At 38.4% G+C, this 27,502-nt stretch overlaps 1 protein-coding gene across 1 annotated transcript; it reads right to left on the bottom strand.

Moving 5' to 3' along the window:
• Positions 1-381: 381 nt before the first annotated feature.
• LOC108043011 (protein dissatisfaction) lies at positions 382-25,744 on the bottom strand. Its single transcript, XM_044459715.1, has 5 exons — positions 25,488-25,744; positions 18,306-18,389; positions 18,085-18,246; positions 3,425-4,743; positions 382-2,270 (listed from the first exon to the last, which is right to left on the bottom strand). The coding sequence occupies exons 1-5, from the start codon at positions 25,495-25,497 to the stop codon at positions 1,788-1,790; spliced, it is 2,058 nt and encodes a 685-aa protein (XP_044315650.1). The 5' UTR covers positions 25,498-25,744; the 3' UTR covers positions 382-1,787.
• Positions 25,745-27,502: the final 1,758 nt, after the last annotated feature.

The raw sequence follows: 27,502 nt of genomic DNA on the forward strand, positions 1-27,502 counted from the left end.
CAATTGAATAAATAAATCTTTAAATTACACAATATAGATTGGGGAATTATAGAATGTAACCTTAATACGAAAATGTTATTATTGTTACGACTCGAAAATGAATGAAGTCAACCAAAGCTGCTGTCCTTAGCTTTAATTAAAAGTTATACTTAAGCTTATACTCAGTTAATAAATAAATAAATAACTTCGTATTTTTCGTAATATTTCAATTTATTTAAATGTGCAATATCCCTTAGTTGGTTATTGGCCATAATTATTTTACATTTATTTATATATATATATAAGGATTTTATTTTTGCTAAGTCTAATTTCATGTTCTTACATCGTTACGAGTATCAATGTGAAAAAATCAATTATAAAACATTCGGCTTGCATAAACAAAGACTTTATCAATGCGCATTGCAGATGCATACATGTCCATTTTTATCGATGCATTTGTATATAGATATGCATTAGATAAAACTAACTGAAACATCAAGCCAGAGACGCAACCAACGAGACAACAGTAACAGTGAGGCATAACATGCAACATAAATTTGGTCGTTTGACCTGCGGCAAAGTTGATTTTTCATTTTCACGATTACTAAACGTGCTATCAGGAATGTTACCCCATAAGGAAAAAAGGAAATTGAGAAAAAGAGGTAGGAGGGTATAAAAAACGTTCCTGCATAAAGGGCAGTCATATTAAATCTTGACAGTGGACAGATTTTCAGATATGACCGGCCTTATAACGATTTTAAATACCCTTTAGTATGAGACAGTATCCGAAAATGCGCCGAAATATTGAAAAGGCTAAATAGCAAAATATTTTTCTAATTTTATTTAAGCCCTCACATGGGTTTCAATAACGCATTATCAGACTTGGAACGATCGTGTAAATTTGTAGATATTCGATGCTTTTAGCCATAATTGCGTGTATGTGGAATAGTAGTTAATTGTTACTGTATTTATGATGATATATGGAGTCTTGGTCAGAACGGGCTCTGGCAAAATTTGGTTTGTATGATTGAAAATACTCAATTACATAATCATAATTGGCAGGCCATGTTGCAACAACGATCGGTTTCAATGCTAGGGGAAGGATGGTCGTTTTCTTCCTGAAGAAAGATAATATTGATGACAATCTTGCTAAACAAGAATATTGATTAATCAAATCTTTTAAAAGCTGAGTTAAACTTAATTTATTTGCCATATTAAAGGGTATTTCAAAGCCAAAGCGTGAAAAAAGTCAACATATCTGCGACAACGATTTCGATACCGCAGAAAGGGGAGTGATTTGTAAGCAAGGGCATGGGAATGAGGATGGGAATGGCGATGGGAATGGAGGTCCTTGCCAGGTTGAAATAACATGGGGAATTTTTAGAAAAGCGACGACAAAACGTCGAATGAAAGATAAATACAGAGCGCCGCACAGGCAGTCAAAAAGAAAAAACCCTGCCAAAAAGATGAAATAAAACGGGAATAAAAATGTTAGAAAATGGAACGAAAGTAAAGCGAGCGCGACGCATTGCTGGCGATAAATCAAGGTGTGGGAACGTGGGCGGCGGCAGCGGAGCGCCAATGAAGGGCGCGGATTGTACATTTATATATATTACATGGCTCCTGCGAACGGCCGCATCTGCAGTTGCTGCCCGGGCGAGCTGGCAAGTTCACTCCATTTTTCCATTTTTCCACTTTTCCATTTCGCTCCGCAGTGAATCTGAATACTTTTCGGGTCGCATTGGTGTACAAATATTTTTGCAGGTTAGGTGCTACTGAATCGATTTTGATTACTTTTCGGGACCGGTTCACTTGTCCACCTGCGCCGGCTCCATAGTGTACATGTCACGCAGCAGCCGCGCAATGGGCACGTTGCCGATGGTTTCCTTGAAGAAGAGCGCCTCGATGGTGGCGGCCCGGATGGTTCGGAGCGACGGCAGCAGGAGCAGCAGCCTTCCGAAGCGGGTCGCCTGGCGGGGGTAGCGCAGACGCACGTGGTCGGACAGGATGCACTGCGCCTGGTCCTGCAGCATCTCCACCGGCTGCACGTCGCACAGGCCGGCGGTCTCCGGGGCAAACAGGGCGATCGCCTTCATGCAGCCCACCTCGCTGCCATCGGGGGTGATCTGGCGGAAGCGGCACAGGATCTCCTGGATCGTCTTCATCTCCGTCTGCGTGGCTTCGTCCTGCAGCACCCTCTCCCGTATGAGGGGCGATTCCAGGATGGGCGTCAGGTCCAGGGGAATAGTCCACTGTGCAAGGTTGAGCAGGAAGAGCTCCTTCCAAGACTCCTAAAAAAGAAATAAATAGGATATTAGCTAAGTTATGATATGTTAAGGGAAACTAATTTTAAAACAACAATGCAGTATTTTAAATTCAAGATTTAACTGGTCTTTCGAATATTCAAATTTTGGTTTATTTGCGCATACAAACAGCAACAAAATTGCTGGTGCATGCCCACAAACAAACAATAATTTTCATTTTTAAAAAGCTCAAATCGCGGGTTTAGTATCTTTGAATTATTTTAATTGTGTTATAAAAAAAATTAGTTTTACTAGTATTGGAAAAACCTGCTAAGCTTTCTACGCCCATAGCTTATTAAGCTAAAGACTTGTCATATATGTCGTTAAGGAGGTATTTTAAAATGCCTATCACGCTGCCTTCACTTAATTTGCCTAAAAACAATAGTTGGAAAATTTTGCTGGCCACTTTTGGTTGACATCTCGAATTTTGATTTTTAGTTTTTGAGTTTTTGTTCAAAAATATGCAGCAGGAAGAAGAAGGAGTTTCCGATCCTATAAAGTGTATATAGATATTCTTATTCAGGATCAGTAGCCGAGTTTTTATAGCCATGTCCGCCTCTCTGTCCGTTTGTCCGTCCGTATAAAAGAGCTAGATTTAGCATGTAGACTCTAGTTACCCTTAATAAGCGGAAATTTATTTTAAGTGGCCACGCCCATATATTGCGAAATTCTGTAGTGACTGGTAAAGACTTGTTATTAGGAGTTATAAAAACATATTCGGTTAATATCCACCGACACACCAACAAGCAAATTATAGTGTTCATTATAACGTCACTGTATACATGCATATATTAATGAGAGCAAAAGACTTTTAGGCATCTTTTTTATTTTTAATTTAAAAAAAAACATCTATCAAAACACACAATTTTTCAAATCAGAAATTATTTTCGAAGTTTTCAATAGACTTTATTAACTTTATTTGATGGTCGTGGCACTCGACTATAGCGTTCCTTAATTCTTTTTTTTAATTGCTATTTTAGTTCGTTAGACTAACAAAAAGCTAGCATATCCTTACTGGTTACTGGAGTTGATCTTTTCATATATATGTGAAGCAAGTTGGAAAACAGTTTCCCAATCCTTAATCTTAACAGGAATTAAAACGTGCAAAACAGATGGCCCAATAGCTTGGCGCCTAGCCTCACCTGGAGCAGCAAGTGCTGGTCGTTCTTGGAGAGCGTCTGGAAAGGCATGAGGCACTTGACCCAGCGCACCGCCATGAAGAGCAGGCGCGCCGTCGTCTCCTGCAGCATCTCCCAGGAGAGCAGTCGCGAGTCCAGCAGCTGCTGCGGGAAGAGCAGTGTGTTGTGCTGCACCTGGTACTGGATGAGCTCCTGGCACTTGTCCGGGCTCAGCAGCAGCTCCAGGAATCCGCTGGAGCTCGTGCCCGTGGGGCAGGAGGCACCTCCCCCCGGCCGAAGGGGCGGTGGCGTGGGCGTGGTGGGCGTCGGCGATCCGGATGTGTAGCTCGACTGCTTGTGCTCCCCATTGTTGTTGTTGTTGCTGGTGCGGATCAGCAGGGAGGCGTGACTGGGGGGCGTGGTGGCCTCGCTGAGACTGTGCCGCGACATCTGGCGGGGCTGTGGAGATCCCGAAGAGGTGGTCAGCGTGGGAGCCGGCGAAATGCTGCCGGCACTCAAGGCCGGCGAGGCCGACGGCGAAGGCGTCTCCGTATCCACGTTCACCCGCGGACTCTCGCTGCCCAGGCTGAGTCCCTCCTCGCCGCCGACACTGCGCGATCCTATGCTCGAGATCGACTGAATGGAGTTGCTGGGCGAAGGCGAGTAGTTGTGGTTGTTGCTGCCGGGCGATGCCGCCTGTGCCGCCGAAGAGAACGGCGTGGTGGTGGACGAGACCACGGCCGCCACGGCTGTGGCCGTAATCCCCGGCAGCTTGCTGGCCGCCTCCGCTATCAGGTTGTGGTGCAGCAAGTGCGAGGAGAAGGGCATCGAGGGACCGCCCACCACGGATCCGCCGCTCGAGATCGAGCTTCCGTTTCCGCCCGAACTGCTGGCCAGGGCGGCATGTGGGGTCGGCAGTGAGTGTCCGGGATGTCCCGCTGGACCAGGATGCTGGAACGCCGGGCCGTGATGTCCAGCACCGGCGTGGTGCAGATGGCCAGTGGGCGGGGCTGGCCCCTGGAAGCCACCTGGCGGAGCGGGCGGCGCGGGCGGATGGGTGGAGATGTGCTGCGTGTAGTTAAACGAGGCCGAGACGTTCGTCACCAGGGAGACGGGCAGGTGGCCGCCATGGTGGTGGTGGTGCAGGCCAGCGGCAGCCGCTGCGGCGGCGGCAGCGTGGTGGGCGGCCGCTGCGTGGGCGTGGGCATGGTGGTGGTGGTGGTGGTGATGGTGGGCGGCTGCTGCGTGGTGGGCAGCCGCGGCTGCGGCCGCAGCATGGTGGTGGTGATGGTGCAGTTGCGGATGCAGCTTTGGTTTCCTTGGACCTCGCTCGTGCTGAACAGCTGGGGAGGAAAGGGGAAGAATTGACTATTGAAAACATTTAGAAGTCTTGTTTACAGCCCTATCGATTTGGGAAATGTATAAACTTTTGGAAAAATTTGATCGAGTCGAACACAATCCTAAATTTCGGTTTTGTCAAGGTTTTTTATACCAAGTATGCATGTTTTTCCCTTCGGTTGATCATTAGAATTCACTTCATAGGTACAAAAAATTGAAAATGAGAGAAGTATATATCCTCTCATAACAAAAAAAAAATGAAAAACTCCATCTATAATCCATAAACCCACCTTGCGCATTAATAAGTTCGCCTGGACATATACGTTATATTTGCAAAAACGTATTTATTTAGAAAAAATAAATAACGATTTGCACGGACCATGAGGTGTTTGCTCATACTTATTTTAACAGACATCTCCGTGTTTTAATATCATTGCATCTACGGGCCAACCTAGTTTGCATAAAATCACTTCAAGTGTGTAATTGCGATAATCTGCCTTTAAGTAGTTAAATAAATAAAGTTAATTTCAAAGATACTCTCGCTCGGCTTTCTTCTCTTCTGCACAATCTTTCCCTTTTAAAACTTTTCGGAAAAGGTTTTGTGGTACGGTCCCAAAGGTTGGTCTTTCCCCGACTTTCGAAAGAAGTGAGGGACAGGAGGGAAGAAACAATAAACCGATTATTAGAACGCTAGAGATGCAAAGATACGAGCTATAAAGATACAGAGTAGCGGATAGATGAACTGTCCTCGGGCGTGTGAACTGTTGCATATGCCTTAAGCTAAACCTGAATGGAATAATGGGGGTTGAGGTTGCGGGGCTCACCATGTGTGTGTGGCTGTCATGACTTTTATTTGTTTGTAATTAAATGTATCTGTAGCTGCTCTGCCTATCTTGTAGATTGCATGACGTAGCGCAAAAGGGGTGACATTTTAATCCCCAGCTAATCGCATATGCGAGTGCGTCTCTCTGTAAAATGACTACAGTCACTTGAGGGGCTTTTGCCCCCAACTCTAGCTTCTTTCCGCTTCACGTTTAATAAAACTAGAAAAAAGTTTCCATCTAGAGCGGAAAAAAGTCTCAAAGCTTTCAAAAGATCACAATTTTCAATTAAAGAAAATGCCAAACTCATCAAATTTTTATGCTGCGGGTTTAACAAACTTCAGGTCCCAATTTCCAGCGGGACTTAAAAATTGTGGTTCTGCAAAATACGAAAGAAAAGTTGAAAACCCCCCTGCGGAACTCAAACTTCAAGTTAACCCTTTGCCTTTGACTCCGAATGCGTCTTTCTCCTTCAAACATAAAACGCGTGAAAAAGGCAACAAAATTAGCTGCCATGGCAGGAAAACTTATAATATTTGTATATTCCCATCCTCCTTGATTTAAGCACTCCACTTTACTTTGAGAATATGCCATTTTTTCTTGAAAAAAAACTTTGGCTGAAGGACAACCAAAAGCAAAAGTAGAAAAGTAAGTTGATGAGTAAAAAAGTAACGACTGATTTACTTACTGAAAAGTTATGAAAGATGGAAAATGCACAAGTCGTGTCTGCCTTATATACAAAACAAGAAAATAGCTGCAGGCGTTTTAAATGAACCCAATTGTATTAAGTAAAAAAAGTTAACTCTGCTAATGCAGAGTCGTTGGTGAAGTAAGTGTGTTTCAATACAAAGAATAAATTTATCTTTTAATTCTTCATAAAAGCGTAAAATTGTATTTGACATTTGTGAGAATAAACTATTTAACTGAAAATATAGAATTCAGATTCCACATTCTTAATTTGTGTGGGTTTTTCAATTCACCTTGAGATATAATCATTTACAACAAAGTTGTTTTTGTTAAAAAACAACTACTACCCGCTTTTTTGGGATCTTTAAAATACACCTTATTATACACGAAACAAGGTCCATCTTTATGTGGCATGTTAAATAATGTTTACAAAAAAATATATATATTTAGAAATTTGGTAATAGCCTTATAAAAATTAGACGACTAAATCATATAACATCATAAACAAGAAAATAAGCAATCGTAGGCAAGCCAAAGTGAACTCTTCAGCTGTACAAAATAAATTTTCTATGTTTCGATTTCGATGCTTAAAAACAATGAAGCTACTTTATATAGTCGTCCGATTTTTATTAAAGTAAGGTATGAAATCTTCAAAAATTATAATATTTTGGAAACAATGTAGTTATAATTAAAATTTGCTTTTTCCTGATTGTTCTTATGGCAGCTATTTGATACAGTCGTCCCATTTTTATAAAACCAAAACCGTTTTTCTGAAATTGCTAAAAATACTATATCTCGGGGTAAATGGATATATACTAGGAAACAACGAATTCATAACTTTATTTCCTTTTTTTCCAGATTATTCTTATGGCCGATCCGGTCCTTTCCGACTGACGTACTTTATGCAACAAAAAGAATACATTTTGCAAAGTTTCATCCACATAGCTTTGAAACTAAAGGACTAGTTTGCCTAAAAACGGACGGACAGACTTTAAATGAGTAAAAATTATTCTAAATGAATTTCGGAATTCGCTTTGCTTAGTAATTTTTTATGATTAAATTTAATGAAAATCGGGTGACTATGTTATATATACATAGCTGCCATAGGAACTATTGTTAAAAATCGGTATAACATCGTTATTTTTCAATAAATGTTTATACAAATAGCAACTGGTTAAGTAATTACATAAATCAAGGAAGATTATTAATTAATTAATCAGTATTTTCACTTTCTTGCTTTATGTAATTTATGAGTGGAGTTTGCTTATCACTTTGTTCGAATCTTATTCCGTCCCTATTTGAGTATTGTTTTGCTTTTCAAAGGCCACTCGACTATGAAAAACTCGCTTACTTCTAGATTTTCAAAATTTTTGTTTCCAAATAAAGCTTTATTATATCTTATTCTTTGTTGGAATAATATGATTGAAACTGTTCAATATAAATATTCAGGTTGAGCCGCATAATAAGAATGTATTCGCGAGTCACCCCGGCCACAGCTAACTACTTGACAAGTGCTCAATTCATATTCCATTGTTTGGCCGACAATACCGTGGGTGACTGAGTACTCGAGCAGCCCCTGAGCCGACATAATGTTTCCATTATGGACTATTAAGCACTCCATTACTAGTCCGTGCAACCCCGACCGAACCAGAATGCAGGGTGTACGCAAACACCCCCCCCGCTTACATGATTTCGGAGCACATCGAATCACTTCAAGTGTTTTCCTAATTTCACGGTTTATATATCTTTTTATTTTATTTTCGGTTTCGGTTTCGCTTTTCGCCCTCCTCTCACAATTTGCAAGCGTTGCCTTATTTACTTTTAATTTGCCTGCCAAACAATCGCATTTTGATATATTCCTTTTTGGTGAGTTTTGATTACGACATTATCTGGATGGCCCCGCATGTAAAGCGAGGGCCCGCTCATTACCGTCGGCAGATTTATTTATTTCGATTTCTGGGGCACGCGTTGCGCTTTTCAGCTTATGGGCGGCAGGGTTTCCTTGCCAGTTCTGGCCAGGCAGATAGCTGCTCGCCAACTCGATGATGATGGCCATCATTTGGGATCTTGCGTGCGGTATCGTCGTGAAGTCGTCGTGGTCGTGGACGTGGTCGTGTCATGCTGTGGGAACGGAACAGCTGCGTGGCAGCTCGCTTTCCCACTGCCACTTATCATTAATTTTTCCGTCGCGTTTTTCTTTGCCCATTCTGGCATCCGGACACAGCATCGCGCCTTTGTCTGCGTCTGTCTCCCCTCAGCTTTTGCCCCTCAACACCCCATGAATGCATGTATTTTGACATAATTGGTTTTGCTTTTACGGAAGCCGTGGTCCACTTCCCTTTCCGCTACCCTAATTAATTGATTAACTTCAGCAAATCGGTCAATATGTTGCTCTGTTTCTCTTTTTCGATTTGTTTCGCTTTCCTGCGGGGGCGGTGGTGTTTTGTGAGGAGGGTGTGATCCTCGTAATGAGTTGCTAATTAGATTTGTAGATTGTAATTTTTTTGCTCTCTCTTTTCACCAGCGGACGTTACTTTTTGTTCCACAGTTTAGAAAAGCCTGAGAGATATTCCAGGTGTTTGTTTGCGGCGAAGAAAGAGGTTGTGACAGTTGAAGGGTGAAAGGTGAAGGGGAAACTCCTGGATTTCTGGATAAGAGTTTATAAGTCAAGTGTTAATTAGATTTTATATTCATGTCAAGTAAACAAGAAAAACCTAAACCAATACATTTTTAAAAATTTATATGGGATAATTAAAACTTAAACTAATACATTTTTACAAATGTATATGGTTTAATTTTTTGTAGTTATTAAGTCATACTTTATACCGGAAGTAATGAGCCAACTACATTAGCCGCCAAATTACAAATCTGCTTGGATGGTCCGGTACAAAAATTATTTCTTAAAGATCACAGGCTACCGTTACCGGTGGAAACGCAAAAGTGAAAGTTTGGAAAATTGGAACTGTTAGGGTGGGTTAAAGCCTTAAATTCGTTTCACCTTAAATTTAACCAGTTGTTAAAATTTAAGAGCCACCTCCCCAAATTGCACCTTAAAAAATACACGCATAAAAAACGAATTAATTTTATCGCTTATACTTGAAGATGAAACCAAGCCAACAAGCTTTAAGCACTGCGACCCCAAAACAGATTTGATTTTAGATTGAAATTCGGATAGAAGGGATTTCTGTGTCACTCTTGTATAAGTCGAATTAGTTTAATTTGAAAGTAGAACGTATAAATACAAATGCAATCGATTATACACTTGAAGTCTCCATAACTCAAACATAATTTGGTGGTAGAAAAAAGTTTTTTTTTCTTGTCTAACTTGGGTATTTCGTATAAAGATACAAATAACATTCAACCTTGACTCTATAGTATAGAGTTCGCTCTATACTTGTTTATAACTGAATAGTTTGACCAGCAATAGATTGTTGATACTCCCATAAATTCGTTGTGTTGTTAAACTCTTGGGGCATTTCATGCAAGTTTAACGCCTGTCGCATCCCTACAGCCCTTCAGCACCCCGTTCCATGCAGAAAGTGGCTCCGTGCATGATGAGGCCAACGGCTTTTCCGCCTCCAACTCCGACTCCCATCCGAGTTGCACTCGCCCAGTGGGTAAGTGATTTTAAATCCGCTTTTAATGTTGACACTGACACTTCTGACTCACTCACGCACACTGCAATGCAGGCGTGGGTGGAGGATGTGGGCATGGGCTTTGGGTGTTGGGAGTTGGGTGTTGGGTGTTGGGGGTCCTGTCTATGACATGTGCAAGCCAGGCGCATTTACATGTCGCACAGTCCTGTATCCTGGCAGAAGTGTATGCACATATCATAGTAGGCTATAATGTCAATTAAGTAAAACACGCAGCGCATGTGAATGTGCGTGTGAATTTGCATGTGTGGGCGTGTCTCTCAGCCATGGCTTTCTGTGCCCTGCAGCCATGTGTAATGAAATTGCGTATACGTAATACGGTGGGGGAATTCAACGATAACTCAACCGAACCTGGCGGCTTAAAAGCTACACAATAAATGTCACAGAGGGACATATATGTTTCGATATACGTACATATGCATGCCTATGTAGGCTTGTCGAATGTTTATATACATATGCACGCACATCATCAAAAATCAATACGTTAAAATGTGGTCATGAAATTAGCCGAGTCTGCCTTTTGCGCCAGCGCCAAAAAGTCGTCTCCGGAATAGACATCAACAACAACAAAAATTTACATTGACACCGTCACGAGCCAGTCCCACAGACTTGGCCCGAAAATGAAGCCAGGCTGGGGAACCACAGTCTGTTGACAAAAGAGCTTAAGAACCCAGAAGTAAGTAACAATATACTTGAACAATGTACATTGCTAGCTGCGAGTCAGAGCACCAACAGAAACTATTAACATTTCCATTTGGTAGTCGTTTTCAATAATTTTATAGTTGGCTGAATCTCGGAAAAGGCTTTTCTTCGTCCCCTTGGGATTATTACTGATGTTTGTCTTAATGCCTTGCCTTGTCTAATCCTCGCCAAAAACTGGGGAAATATAGGATGAAAAAGTTGCCTTTGATAATTTCTAAGTTTACACTTCGATGGGATGAACGGATTCATTTTAATAGAAAACAGCAGACAAAATCAAACCAAACTCCAATATTGGTTAGACTTATTTGGCCATCAGTAATTTAACCCATGCTCACGTGGGAACGTACAAATGCATTTAAAGATCAAGCCAAACTTATAATTATTCAAAACAATAAGGATTAATAACTAAATTGTATTAATAATCATAATTAGTCTTTTTGTCTATTTAGATGTCTGTCCGTTTCCAATTAGATGAATATTTTAGTTTTAAAGTTCTCTGGTCAAAACCTTCACAAATTTTTTTTTAAATTTATTTCAAGTACCGCAGCTGAGGTTTGTAAGAAACACGAGCAAATCTTACTTACAGATATTAAGACAGGATGGACCTTGTTTTCGTCTATTGACTAATTATTTTTAAAGATAAAAAAAAGCGGGTAGCGGGTGCTCCATTCTTGGGCAAATCAGGTGTGGTCATAGCCGGTCAAAAGCTAATCAGGATGTGTTGTTACAGAAGACGTCAGTGTCTGTCACGGCCGAGAATCCATGAAAATGATTGATTTTAAAATAATTGTTTCTTGAACCAATAAATAATTTAATTTTGTGTTTTTGGTTTCCTTTCAATGCTTGTCTCGTTTTTGACAATTTTTTTAAAGTATATAATGTTATGAAAGTATAATTTATATACTATTAAACTGATTTAAGCGTTAAATTGACCCCTTTCGACAATGATTTGATAAATGCTCTTATAATAAATTTTGGTCGACACAATCCGGAGTTTGTAGTGCCCCAAAACTAAACAATAATGATTCTTAAATATGTTTATTGGCACAGAACTGGGTTTAGCTTAGATGGGAATTTTATTTTTGAATCTTTCATATTAACCTAGGGAGAACCTCAGGTATTAAAATTTTTGGTCAGAAGTATACTCGTACAAATATATTCTTCACAAGCATCACTAAGGATTTGTTCCGTTTCGGACCAATACCTTGTGTATTATCCAAATCGGCATTGTGAGCTTGTGGGCTTTTTACATTATCGTGTTTTTTATTTGGACACTGATCAAGTTAAAAAATCGATCGGGGGACTTTGAGCTATGATGGGAATATCTCGCGGGTTTTTTTTCGAATATCCTTTTTATATATATACAAATGAATTCGCGGGAAGACACAAGTTAGCTTCCGTTCCAGTTAATTATGAATTCCTATTTTCAATCAAGGGAACATTTATTAAAACTATATATATAAACAGAAAACATAAAATAATGTTGTTCCATTTCGTACCAATGCCTTGAGTATTGTCCAAATACTCTGTCAATAGTAGTGTAAGGGCTATTTAAATTCCCGTGATATTTATATGAACACTGAACAAGTTTAAAAATCGATCGGAGGACTATGAGACATGATGCCATAGGAACAATAAGTTAAAAACAGTTTTTTCCGAAAATATTATGGGAATATCTCGCTGCTCTTTTCCTAATATCCTTCTTATATATATACGAATGAATTCGCGGTATGACGCAAGTTAGCTTCCGTTCCAGTTTATTTTGAATTCCTACTTTAAAAAAAGTTTAATAGAATCAAGGGTACATTTATAAAAACTATATTTACAAACAGAAAACATACAAAATGTACCCAAAATTATGTAATAGTTTTTTACTTATCATTCTAAAATGTCATAATTCGGAATACTTACGAATTTGTCTTGGCCATTATAAGCATCATTACATATCACTTTTCGGGGGACTAATGACCCCATCATTACCACACCCCACTTTACATTTCTCAGCTGAAAAGCGTTTCTTAAGAATGGGTCTCGCAAAGCGACACAAATCACTCAAAATGAGAAATCCGCTTAAACCGCTGCGTAAATATTGGCAAAGAAAAAGAAAGTAAAGAAATGTCTGATGGCTTGGAAAGGGAGAGTTGCTACGTGCAGTATGCGTGTTGATGATGCTGACACTTTGGTGTATACAAATGCAAATACCATTAAATGTGACAAGTGGCAACATAATTTGTAAGCAGAGCTCTCGTCGTCGCTTTTCATTTTTTCTCCATTCTCCAATTCGTACCCTCCCCAGGATATTAGCATACAAAGTAGCCAACATTTGTAATTCTGTCAGCCGCACGGGGGAGTGAGTTCAGAAAGCTTTGACAGCAAAATGTGCTATGCCTGTCATATTTTCCCATAATAACTTATTTGTCAGTTCCAAAGTGCGGTGGCGTGCTGATTGGTCAGCTGAAAACTGTCATATTGCCATTTCGTCGGCGAGGGATGAGTAAATCAATCTTTTTTGGTTTTAATGTAGTTTGCGCAGTTTCCTGTTCTTTCAGTCTTAAAAATCTAACATATTCCGCCATTGTGACAAGGCCACCATCAAAAATTGGTTTCGTAAACGATGCATACACATTTTCAATGCACTAAACATTGAGGTTATTATTGGTAGCACCTCCTCTTTGTGATACTTACTCCAAATTTCATGACATTTGAAAGATTGGAAGTGGAGTTATGGCACTGACGTAAAAGTATTTTTTTGTAAAAAAACATAACACGAAAATAAGTTGTAACATTTTTAAGAATCACCTTGAATATTTCGACTCCTGACAGCAAGAAAATCCCTCTGAAGTCTGGAAAGTCTATATTTGATAGGTACCAAAAAATCGGGTAAAGTTTTCTGAACAAAGTTTTCGAAAGAAACTTTCATATACCTCGCTTCTTTTTTCTTAATTTAATTATAAAATCCCTTGAAGTTAACAAAAATTGCATTTTTTTTGTATTATATTACGTTATAAATTGTAATATTTTATTTATATGTATACTCTGTTACAGTTTAAAAAACTATGCGATTGATCGACCTGAGAAAAGATCGCTTAAAATTTGCTAGTTTTATTTATTCTTGAAGAAGTTGGATTTTATCTAACAGTTTTTACCTTTTTTAAGAAAGTTACTTTCTTTGTGTATGTATATGCTCTCAAAGTAAACTTATTATGCCTAATGTCAATTGGGTATCTCAGACTTAATTCTTTTAATTTTCTGCGTTTGCATACCACTAGCCTAAGAATCCTTAACTGTCAAGAACTTCCCACCCACCAATAAAAACTATTTAAAATATAACATTAATATAAATTTAATATTAATATAATAATATATATAAAAGGCAAAAAAAACAATGATATTATATAGACGCCTCGAAAAAAGAAAAAATATTTCTGCAAAAATAAAAACACATGCTCAAAAATCACATATTCTTAACTTTCTAAAATTTGGCCATTGCTTTTATATTCAAGCAAACATTCAGTTATTAGATTATCTATAACTATAAATACCTTATTAAGTAGTTAACAGAAATAAGTTCCTTTCCAATTCATTATATTTGCCCTTTTGGGATCGCAATAGAAAAATCACTCAAAGCAGACGGAAACTTAGCAGTAGGAAGGCAAACTAAGAATGGCTAACCACAGCCAAAACTCATTTCAATCCCCCAATTCCCCACCACTGTCGTCAACTCCGGCGACCTCCAACAACTTTACTTCTTGCATGACCCCGCCTAACCCAAACTCACAAAAATGTTACACAAACGTGCCTTGAACGATTTTTGTGGCTTTTTTGCTTTCTGCTCTAAACAACAAAAGCATTTTGTCTGGGGGGAACTACAATGGCGTTAGGTCGTAGCATTTTTCTGGGGCTCAAATAGGGTGAGGTGGATGGTGTGGAGTGAGGTTTGTGGAGGATGTGTGAATTGTTTGGCGTCCATGTGTGTTTGTTGTTTATTTACGGCAACCAGCCAAGAAAAACCAACCAGCCCCAAAAAGGCAGCCTAACATGAGGCTTTGTAGCGGCAAACTAAGAAAATATCGCAAAGAATGTGAGGAACATGTACATCTCGAAGCACGCTCATATTCCAGCACTTGTTGGTGTTTTTCAGACTTGGTCTGAGAAGGCCTAAAAATATGAAAACTTAGTCTTTTATCGCCGTGATGTGACTGAGAAAGTCTAAAAATACGAAAACATAGCATTTAATCGCTGTGATCATCCTTTAGAAAAATACATAAAAAAAAGTAGAGTACTTTTTAAAACTGCTTATTTTCTGGCTTTAACTTGTAGCTCATAAGCGAAGTTATAATTTTTTGTAACTTCAAATTAAATACATTAATGAAAATGTAAAATATTACCCGTTAAGTATTGCTTTGGAAATTAATCAAAGAAAAAATAAGAGCTCGAGGTACGGGAAATATTAGGTTGTGTTTTGAAGTAAATTTGCTTAGATTTTAGTTTTTTGGTTGATTTTAATTAATTAGTCAAAACTGAACGTGACTCTAAGATTTGGGTTAAAATTTGGATAGAACTTATTTCAGTGAGATCCTGATAATATTGATATTTCTTTTAAAATACTTCTTCTTCATTGAGACCTTAATAAAAGCTTGTTCACATTAAAACTCTTTAAATGTTCCAGGTATTGTAATTATTTAAACCATACGCGTTCAATTCTGTGTGGGAGTCTGTAAGAAGTCTTGTTAATATTGTATTCCAATTCAGAGAATTTCCTCGTCGGTTACTGCTTGAATCGATATTTTCCATCTTGTTTTTTATACCCTTGCAGAGGGTATTATAATTTTGGTCAAAAGTGTGCAACGCAGTGAAGGAGACATCTCCGACCCTATAAAGTATATATATTCTTGATCAGGATCACCTCCTGAGTTGATATAGCCATGTCCGTCTGTCCGTCTGTCCGTCAGTCCGTCTGTCCGTCTGTCCGTCTGTCTGTCCGTCTGTCTGTTTCTACGCGAACTAGTCTCTCAGTTTTAAAGATATCGAATTGAAACTTTGCACACACCCTTCTTTCCTTTGCACGCAGTATATAAGTCGGAACGGCCGGGATCGGCCGACTATATCCTATAGCTGCCATATAACTGATTGATCGGAAATGCCATAACTCTGCTGTTTGTTAAGTTAGGAAGTTGGGACTCTCTATGGGTATTATATTTGGCCAATCAATCCGACGTACCAAATTTCATAAGGATCGGCCGACTATATCCTATAGCTGCCATATAACTGATTGATCGGAAATGCTATAACTTTGTTGTTTGTAAAGTTAGGAAGTTGGGATTTTCTATGGGTTTTATATTTGGCCTATTAATCCGACCTACCAAATTTCATAAGGATCGGCCGACTATATCTTATAGCTGCCATATAACTGATTGATCGGAAATGCCATAACTTTGGTGTTTGTTAAGTTAGGAAGTTGGGATTTTCTATGGGTTTTATTTTTGCCCAATCAATCCGACATATCAAATTTCATAAGGATCGGCCGACTATATTCTATAGCTGCCATATACATAACTGAACGATTGGAAATGCCATAACTTTGGTGTTTTTAAAGTTAGGAAGTTGGGATTTTTTATGAGTATTAAGAATGCATCATATGAATAATTTTGGAGAATATAATTTGCAGAATATTCTGCAAGGGTATTTCAACTTCGGCTCCGCCCGAAGTTAGCTTTCCTTTCTTGTTTTCTTTTCCAGTTGTGCTCTTTTGTGGGATGCTATAGTCCGCTTCTATCGTTTTCAATTGGGTGGTGGCTAGCTGTAGGCGGACCCTTCTCTTTCTAGCACCGTTTCGGTCTACAAGCCATCATCGCGGGGACGTCCTTGGGTTGACTGACGTCTAAGTTCGAGCTTTGGCCATCATCTCTTGATTGTCAATACATTTTAGTCGCATTTTCAGCGAGCGGATAATGCGTGTAATCCGCTATTAAGTGCACATTGTCAATCGACCCTCACGCCCAGCCCTCCACCCCAAAGAGCGGCCCTTGCGTGTGAGAAAATCTGCAACGATTCTCACGCTGCCTTGTCCCTTGCTTCTGTCCAGGCTTTCTGTGCAGTGAACCCATCAATGGCAGCTACTGAATACTAAATACGAAACCGACATCCATGAGATGAGTTTGGCTCCTGGATGTAGTCGGCCAAAGTCCGCCCCCCCCCCCAACAGTAGATACCCAGAATGTTTGTCGCTATTATGTGTTTTTATGCTACATTTAATGTTGGCTTAAGAGCTTTAAAGCTAGCATTGTTGCATGGAGCTGTGTATTCGGTTTGGTTATGGCTATCCGACTCCCGATTGCAGAATGGATGGGGGCTGCTCGATTTAAAAATGAGATACATTTGGTATGCTGAATTGAATATCCGGGCATTGTTAAACTAATAAGCTTTGTTTTAAATTGTTGACTATAAAAGTTCATATATTTTAAACAAGGCCTAAAATCAAAACATACTACGTGGCAGATTCCGCTCAGTGTTAATGTGCGGTATCCTCTTTCCATTGCTTTAACTTTGAAAAAGTGGGAAGTTTAGTAAAACAATCTTTAATTTTAAATCTTTTTTTGAAACAATAAATTTTAATAATTTTTTCAGGAGATATGTTACAGTTTATTCAGATGTTCGTTTTAACCAAAAATCATCCTAACCATTTGAATAAATTTTTGTTACAAATAAGAAAATCAAAAATTGATATTTTATTTTTAATCTTCAGTTTTCGCGTGTCTGTAATGTATTGTATTAAGGTAAATTATTTGAATTGGAAAGTATTTTGACAGTCCCACAACTTTTTCATAAAATGAAAACCCCTTATTTTCAAAATAAGGGTGTTATGCTGAAAGCTGATTTTTTGATTCTTTATATTTAAATTTATTAAATTATCCCGGCACAAATTTTAAAAGTTATCTAAATCGGATTGTATGTCTAAATAGCTGGAAATATATTTAATACAGGTTAGTCTTTAAAAAGAAGATTTTATTTAACCTTATTTCTTTCTATCTGTAGTTAAATTTAGCTCTCTCTATAAACGAACCATAAAACACAGTTTACAAATTGTTAAGAGTACGCTGTTTCTCACAATATACCCTTTGGCACTGTTCTCTTTTTTTCTAGTGTTTGCAAAAATCAGATTCAACACTTTGCCCCATTAAGTCCTTTGGCCCGACCACAGGATTGAGGCTCGCATAATTTATAATCAGCTTAATGACAAATTTTGCCAAAAACTCAAATGGTAATTTCCCGAGCCTGGCCACAATTGCAGGAGTGGAAGGAGCCGGCGGCATTTCGGTTTCCGAGTTTAAACTAATTTATGCCCAAAAAACCTTGCCGAAGACGGGCTACGTCAGCTAATTTGCTGCATAATTAAATGTATTTGGAAAGCAAAACAATACTTGTGGGAGAGGAAACAACGGCGGGACACAAAGGTATGGGGGGATGTCAGTGTGTTACTTACCATCCTTGTTCATAGCTGATTGAAAGCATTTGGCCAGACGACACGCGCGACACTGATTGCGATGGGTCTTGTCCACAGGACACCGACCCTTGAGATCGCCGGTAGCTTTACAGGTGTAAATGCGATTTCGATGGATGCTCCGCTTGAAAAAGCCCGAGCAGCCTGAAGGAAAGGATTAGCAAGCTTACAATGGAGTTGTTGTAACAGTCTCTAGGACTCACCATCGCAACTGTAGATTCCATAGTGCTTGCCGGAGCTGCGATCGCCACACACCTTGCAAGGAATATCCAACAGGCGGTCGCCCGCTAAAAATGATACGGGAAAATATAGGTATTATAAAACGCAAGGATCAAATTTTCAATTTATTGTTTTAGAATTAAACATTATTGAGATTGTGTGAAATATACAGTATTTGGTTGACATTTAAAAAAACAAGAGAGAACGCTATAGTCGGGAGCCACGACTATCAGATACCCGTTACTCAGGTAAAGGGAGTGCGAGGGAGATGGAGGTAGAAACTTTGATCACGCATAACTTTTTATCGAATGGTCCGATTTGAAAAATTTCTTCTACATTTCGATAGGTATTGATAAACACAATAAAACTGCATTTTTACTTTTCCGAAATATTTAAATTTTTAAAATCGTATATAAGCGATTGTGGGCGTTAAAGGGGGCGTGGCACCATTTTGAAACAAACTTGCGCTGCGTAGGAACTTCTAAAATCTACATGCAAAATGCCAATCTTCTAGCTTTTATAGTTTCCGAGATCTCAGCGTTCATACGGACAGACAGACAGACGGACAGACGGACATGGCTATATCGACTCGGCTAGTGACCCTGATCAAGAATATATATACTTTATAGGGTCGGAAACGCTTCCTTCTAGCTGTTACATACTTTTGCACGAATACAATATACCATTTTACTCTACGAGTAACGGGTATAATTACCATTGAAATGTGCCCTTCCAAACATTTCCTGACAGATTCTGTTAAATTGAATTTGATTAGGAATTGAGCCGGTTTTTATGTAAATAATTGAGTATCTATCAGAGTTGTGCCTTTAAGCGTAATCATTAGTTTTCACTAATCATTAAAAAAGCATTAGTGAAATCGGTTTGAAAAGACATCAGAATTTAAGAAGTACAACCTCTTCTAAAGAATTCGCATTTTAATTTTTATCTGCTTTAGAGGTGGCTCAACATTAGAATTCGCTGTTTGATATTGATTAAGGATAAAGAAAAAGCGTGGGTTCTTTAGAGGACGGACTTTGGATTTGCCCATTTTTATACCCTTGCAGAGGGTATTATAATTTTGGTCAAAAGTGTGCAACGCAGTGAAGGAGACATCTCCGACCCTATAAAGTATATATATTCTTGATCAGGATCACCTCCTGAGTTGATATAGCCATGTCCGTCTGTCCGTCTGTCCGTCTGTCCGTCTGTCCGTCTGTCCGTCTGTCCGTCTGTCTGTCCGTCTGTCTGTTTCTACGCGAACTAGTCTCTCAGTTTTAAAGATATCGAATTGAAACTTTGCACACACCCTTCTTTCCTTTGCACGCAGTATATAAGTCGGAACGGCCGGGATCGGCCGACTATATCCTATAGCTGCCATATAACTGATTGATCGGAAATGCCATAACTCTGCTGTTTGTTAGGTTAGGAAGTTGGGACTTTCTATGGGTTTTATATTTGGCCAATCAATCCGACGTACCAAATTTCATAAGGATCGGCCGACTATATCTTATAGCTGCCATATAACTGATTGATCGGAAATGCCATAACTTTGGTGTTTGTAAAGTTAGGAAGTTGGGATTTTCTATGGGTTTTATATTTGGCCAATCAATCCGACGTACCAAATTTCATAAGGATCGGCCGACTATATCTTATAGCTGCCATATAACTGATTGATCGGAAATGCCATAACTTTGGTGTTTGTAAAGTTAGGAAGTTGGGATTTTCTATGGGTTTTATATTTGGCCAATCAATCCGACGTACCAAATTTCATAAGGATCGGTCGACTATATCTTATAGCTGCCATATAACTGATTGATCGGAAATGCCATAACTTTGGTGTTTGTAAAGTTAGGAAGTTGGGATTTTCTATGGGTTTTATATTTGGCCAATCAATCAGACGTACCAAATTTCATAAGGATCGGCCGACTATATCTTATAGCTGCCATATAACTGATTGATCGGAAATGCCATAACTTTGGTGTTTGTTAAGTTAGGAAGTTGGGATTTTCTATGGGTTTTATTTTTGCCTAATCAATCCGACATATCAAATTTCATAAGGATCGGCGGACTATATTCTATAACTGCCATATAACTGAACGATTGGAAATGCCATAACTTTAGTGTTTTTAAAGTTAGGAAATTGGGATTTTTTATGAGTATTAAGAATGCATTATGAATGATTTTGGAGAATATAATTTGCAGAATATTCTGCAAGGGTATTTCAACTTCGGCTCCGCCCGAAGTTAGCTTTCCTTTCTTGTTAAATGTAAAATTGCATTAAAAATCCATTATGAATTTGCGAATTCTTCAAACGATTATCAATGTTGTTAAAAGCGTGCCATTTCTTACGTTTACTTCACGGAACACAATAGATGTGAGATTGGTATTGCTTTCGAATACATATAGGCAAAGACATAAAACAAATTTTGTGGGTTACCAGTTATATTATGTATATATAAAGTTGTATTTTCCATAATTTTTAATTTTGAAATCAAACAAGACAAGTTTTTATTAATGAAAAAAATTAGCATTTTTTCCTTCAAAAGTAATAAAATGTTTTTTTATTATCATTATTTTTTTAAAAGTAATAAATTAAGTTTTCACTAGCATTTTTTTCTATTTTATCATTAATTTTTCAAGAGAAAGAATTGTTTTAAGTTAATTTTAATAAAAACTTTTTTCAAGTTTACTTTTTTAAGTGGTAATGAAATTTTCAATTCATTTTAAAATTAATTCATTAGGCATAACTCTGAAACTCCTTGGATTTTATAAATGCTAGACATATCCATAATAAAGAGATAAGAAAGTATAATGAAAAAAAATTATTGTACCGAGTGATACAGGGAAACATAATAGTCGAGTTTCCTAACTAAGAGTTTTATGTTACTCACCCCAAAAGGCAAAACATGCAACAACAAGTATTGATCAATGAGTCTACCGTTATAAAAACTTTTTGAAACCAAAAATAAGATAGACACGACTAGATCGACTCGGGTAATAATCCTGATTAAGAGTATATATTTATAGGGTTTCAGCTCCTTTGAAAAAATGTAAGAGTACACCCTCTTACTCTCTGTGCTTTATGGGTATACATATGTACAATTATTTAAAGCTATATACGATTTCATTGATTATGCATACTTTGGGTGCTCCTGAGTAAATGTCACATACCAACTTATGTTCCATCACCCACTGGTTCTGCGATATAAGTTAATAATACGATTTTGATGCTTAAAAAGCATAAAGCTAGGTCGAATCTAGGATACATTTTTTGGTCGTTCCTATGATTATCGTTCGACAAATTCTGAAATCGTTGAAAACGACTTTATTTTTAAAAACAAGACACTTATAATTTTATTTACTTTTTCCCGATTCTTCCAATGGCAGCTATATGATTCAGACGTCCGATTTTTATAAAACTTAACTCCTATTCTGAATATATAAATATTTTCATTAAGAAACAACGAAATACATAGTAGTGGCTTAAAATATGTATATAATTTCATATTCCTAATCTAGTAATTCTTTTAATAACTAGTACCTGGAAGTCCTGAACCTCCTCAATCCAATAGAGAAGATCACTACTAGTAATGTCAAGTATCTCCCATAGTTGGTTACAAAGGGTATGTTTATTTAAAGTTAAGGCTTGTTGTAATCATAAGGTCATGGAATCCTGGGCTTGAGTAACTAAATTTTTCTATCGACGCTGTTATGTATAATTTTGCTAAAGCAATTTTATCTTTTAGGGATTTTTAAAAATTAAATAGCTAGTTACAGGCGCGTTGTTACCGCAATAATATTTTAATAATTTTGTAGTTTTGCTAGCTTAACCAGCAGTTGGGTGAAGGTGTTAACTGTTTTAAGGCCATCATAGATTTCTGAAGGCCAAAACGCTGAGCGATCGTTGGCCAATGCGAAAAAATGGCCATAACATCGGCGATAGTGAACTTGGATAGTGAATATTGCAGTTTGGAAGATCAGATAAATGTTCCTGGACAAGGTTTACATTTAAGAATTTACGAATTGATTCCTAAGTAATTGTTTTAATGAAATTTTTCTACGTTCCTATTTAATTTTTATCTTTTATTTATATTAATTAGCTGACTGCTAAAGCTTACAGTAAAAATTAATACTGAAAATCACTTATTGTTTCAGATTTTTATTAATATAAATATAGAGTAATCATTATTTGAGATTTGTATTTAAATAAAACTAAGGTAATCGTTATTTTGAATTTGAATATATATATATCTGAGTTAAGACGCACTTCTACTTACTGTTATTTACTAGAACGAAACAATTTGAAGCCCCATGTCACACATTTCATTCAATCATTGGCATATTTAACTTTTGCCAAGCACTAATCCCCTTCCTCAGAGCTCTTTCGCCCCGAGTACTGAGTGAAAACAGTGAGTCACGGCCAAGAGAAGTTGCCTACTTTGTGGCGCTGCTTCGAGTGTGTTTGCCGCGGATTAGCTTGTGAAAATGGCCCGCACGCTCTCTCACCCCATATGATTCCAGCAGAAGGACGCCCTTTGACTGGCACGCTTCGCAAATTAAGTTCAACACTCGGCACTTGTCAAAATAAAACGCTCGCCCTTTGTTGTGGTCCTTTGTCCTGTGACATTTGACATATTGTCGCTGGTGGAGTTCAGTCGGTTTTGGTTTTGGGTCGGAGTTTGGTCTGCGCGTGTTGCCAATTTTCACACCCTGCGCATCGGCAATTGTCCGCAGAGTGTTAACACCTCTCGAGTGGTCGGGCGTGACGCCTTTTTCGGGGTTGCATCGGAATCGGAATCTGAATCTAAAGGCCCACTGACACCTTTGGCGGTAGACCTTTTCCAGTCCGTTGTTTTCTTTTTTAAAATTTGGTATTGTTGATTTTACATATTTTTGTTTATTTATGCCATCACTTTCTACTTTGGAACCCCTTTTTTGTTTTAGTTTGCCGGTTATGTCTTGATATTAACCGTATACAATATGCTTTCTGAATTTTTATGGAAATCTCGGACATGTTTATATAGGCAAACATCGTGTCGGGTGTGGGAAAAACGTGAGAGTTTTGCAATATTGGCGTGAGAGCTTTAGAATAGGTTATTTTAAAATCGGAAAACTTAAAAGGAGAACTGGGCAAAGTATTATTATTAAGACGAGCTAGGGAAAATACGGAAATTTATTTTTTATAGTGACAAATATCTACAAGTCACTTTAGTTATAAACGGATTACAACAGATTTAATTTACAAATTAAAAAGAATGTATTACACATTATATTCGCGATGGCGAATTAAAGTAAACAAATGGTTGATCTAGTATTTAAAGTTCGCGATATTAAAATGAAAGGGTAACTCAATCATTAGCAAAAACTCAATTAACTGCAACGGCGTTTATCATTCATATAAGATTCGTATAGATATACCTGATTTTTATAAACCTTGACGAACAATTTGTAAAACTGTTTTATTAAACTTTTCTGAGATTTATATAAATAAGATCCTTAAATAACTTTTTTCAGATTTATTTAAATACAATTACTATGGAGTATACAGTCAAAAGCTTGCAACGCAGTGAATGAATCATTTCCGACCCTATAAAGTATATATATTCTTGATCAGCATCACCAGGAGAGTCGATCTAGTCATGTCCGTATCTCCGTCTGTCCGTCCGTCCGTCCGTCCGTCCGTTTCTAAGCAATCTAGTCCCTCAGTTTTAAAGCTATCTGCTTGAAACTTTCCCAAAAGTTGTCTTTCTATTGCAGGTAGTATATAAGTCGGAACGAGTCGGATCGGACCATAGGAACAATCGGAAACAAAATTAAAAAAAAGATAACTTTGTTCTTAATTGTTTTTTTTTGTTCTTCGGATTTGGTTTTATTTAAATATTATTGAATTACGGTTTATATTGAATTAAAATCAGACAATTTCATATAGCTGCCATAGAAACGATGGCAAAATGCATCGCAAAATCGACATAGCTTCAATGTTTTTAGTAATATAGGCATAGAAATCGAAATGTAGTCGAATTGTAATAACTGCAAGGGTATATAAACTTCGAGAATATTATTTTGATTATTTGGTAGTTTTATTTGAAAAAGTAATTGGCTCTATGGTCCTTACGTTTTGGTGATCAGACCATTTTACAATAATTGCTCAACTTTATGCTTTATGTTCGTTGGCACTATAGTGCAGAGGGGGAATTTTTAAATTTTATGCAAATTGTATATTTGTTTTATTAAAACTTGTATTGTGACTTTCACCTTTCCTTAAGGCACTATATATCGAGTGATATTATTTTCTCTTCATTCAGAAGCTTGCATAAACAGTCGAATCGAACAAGCTATTTGTTTCAACAGATATAAGTCTTTAAAGATCTTTAAAGTTGTATGGCTGAAACTTACACAAGTATTTTTTACAGGTATTATACAAATGGGAACATCTGCCACATGAACCATCAGAAAATTAATTTCAATCACACATTCCACACGATTTTAAAATACGGTTATAGTTTGATAAAATCGGAAGACGGTTAGTAAAATATTTCCTCATGGCCAATTTATGAAACGGGTAAAAATACAATTATAAAATATTTTACTTCAAGAGTCCAACAATGAAGTCGATAAAGGCAAGGTGGTCAAAGAAATTCGATAATCCCAATGTCACAAAGACTTAATAATTTCGTTAGTCCTACAAATCCTGGCCTAGTGTTCAGCAGTTTTTGTCCCCAATATTGCGTTCATATAGACCGGATCAAGTCTATGCGAAAAAACCTTTTTAATAATTGTTCTACACGACTTTAACCGGGAAGTGAACATAATACTACCATCATACTCTAGTAAACTCCTTCTAATAAATTTACCTTCTTTAACCAACCGTAAAATGACGGTTGTTATTGCTTTCTTTCGTAAATTTTTTAAATTAACTTACCAGAACTACCAGAAACTACCTTTTTTATGCATGAAGCTTTTAGAATATTAGGTAATAAAATTAGTAGATTAGTAGACTATGTCACATTATTGTTAATACAGGGTCTTTGCCAATTTTAAAACCACAAATTTAATAACTCTTCATATAAAACCTTCAACCTTCCGACTATGCTCAATGTTGTCGCAGAACTACTTATTACTAACCGCCGGTAAAAGTTATTGGTAAATTCCGACGCATCCTTTACCTGTGCCCATTTTCCGTTGATGGAAATATTTGAACCCTAATGTATCCAGTTTGCTTAGATTTACGTTCCACACTGCACACTTAAATTGACAATTGAGTTTGACTTTGAGACGACTTATTAAGAACTCCTCGCAACACCGAAGCACAATGTCACTTGCTATTCAGAGGAATGTTTCCAGATGCCGACGCGATTTGCTGCCGCTGGAACCAGAAACAGATCGCATGGGCTGACGGACCAACTGCGAATGAAACGGGAAGCTAAGGCTGGCAGAGCCAGCAGCGAACAGACCGCCAATTACGAAAGTGAAGCTGCCAAGGAGAGGTCCTTTTTTGCAGTCAATTTGACAGGAGGGCGAGCCAAGCCAAAGGCAGTAACCACCCACCACCCCACCACCCCGCACAAAGCCACAAACGGAAAAGCGAAAAACATAGCTGAGACGGGAAAATGAAAAGCAGCGAGCGCCGAGGATTGAGAACTGAGAACCGGGCAAAGCAAAACGAACAAAAACAAAAAAAAAAAAAAGAAACCCAGCGAAAGTCGAAAATTTACGAAAAGCTACCAAATGTTACATTTCATCCCTTGATAGTGGACCAAAAGCATACGACCAGCCACCCACAAGTTCACCCACCCACCCACTCACCCATTGCACAGTCGGCAGTGTGGTGGACACACCAGCAAGAGTCCTGAAAGAGAGAGAGAGAGTCGCGGGAGGAGAGCGAGGAGTGCCGGGTAACCAACCGGAAAACGCCCTTTTTTCAGTGTCCCTGCCTGATGCGATTACAGCAAATGAGGAGACTTCCTACCGTCCACCATTTTTGTTTTTCCCCCCAGTGCCGGGACACCCACACAAGCGCAGTGACGCTCCGCACGCACACTGCCGTACATATCCTGTGGCTTTCGACAATTCACCACAAAATGTCAAGAATGACGAAAAGCTAGCCGTGGAACGACTGCGACGCTGTATTGGTATGTACATGTGCTGCTGTCCCGCTCCCACAGCTTGCCTCTTCACTCGCTTTCCTTCCGTTATACTGCTCCTGTGCTAGGTAAATATCCTTCATCGGCAGAGATGTCGAGATCTTCTGGCTTCTCTCGTTTTTTCTAGATTTTTTGCTCTTTGTTTGGTGGAATCCGGCGCTTGTAGGCTGTCGGATTATTAGTTCTAAAGTCAGGATCTCTTCCGCCAAAAGGGCGTAACAGTCGGGGTACATTTGACTGTGTGCGTCACTTGAGTTCCTCGTTCATAAATGAAGAGCAGGTTTCCTTTAACTCAAAGTTGTGCGCTTAGGTCAAGTTTATAACCAACTTAATAATTCTACCACAACACGAAATAAATATAGTATAGCACAGTACATCTCGGCTTATAGGCCACGTATTCAAAGTCAACTAAGTTAAGCCAATATTGCGCTGATTTTAAAATGTTTCAAAACATCCTAAATTCTTATAAATAATCATTCATTTTTTTACTTTTAATAAATTTTTAATTCTCAGACCGTATCTCTTAAATGCTCGATTATATGAAAGCAAAGGGTATAAAGAGGTAGAGAGTCGCTTAGACTTACAGGCAGAATAAATTTACTATTATTAATTATATTTGCACACCACTGAGCGGACTTAATCGAGAACAGAAAGAAGCGAACCATATAGTCAAGTAGCATGGCATATGTGGGAAGGATATATAGCTTTCTCACATCTTTTGCTGCCTATGTTTTGGAATGGGCTCTGCCTGTGCGAGTGGTAGTGGTTATGGGCGATTCCGCAATGGCGCTTTCCCAGCTGGCACTGGCTATCGAAATCGCAAAAGCAATCGGAACTCGGCCGGTCGGTTGGGTCTGGTCTGGGGCACGGTGTTGTTGGTATGTTGATAGGGGTTGATTTACTGACTCTCATCCAAATTGAAGTGACTTTTGTGACAGTGTGAGCGGGGTGCTCACACACACGAGCTCGCAGCAGAACGTCTTGCACATGACACTCGGCTTAGAGGGTGGAGTCTTGTAAGTCGATTCGGCGAGGGG

Source organism: Drosophila rhopaloa, unplaced genomic scaffold, assembly GCF_018152115.1.
Source record: "Drosophila rhopaloa isolate 14029-0021.01 unplaced genomic scaffold, ASM1815211v1 contig_2, whole genome shotgun sequence".
Classification (NCBI taxonomy): domain Eukaryota; kingdom Metazoa; phylum Arthropoda; class Insecta; order Diptera; family Drosophilidae; genus Drosophila; species Drosophila rhopaloa.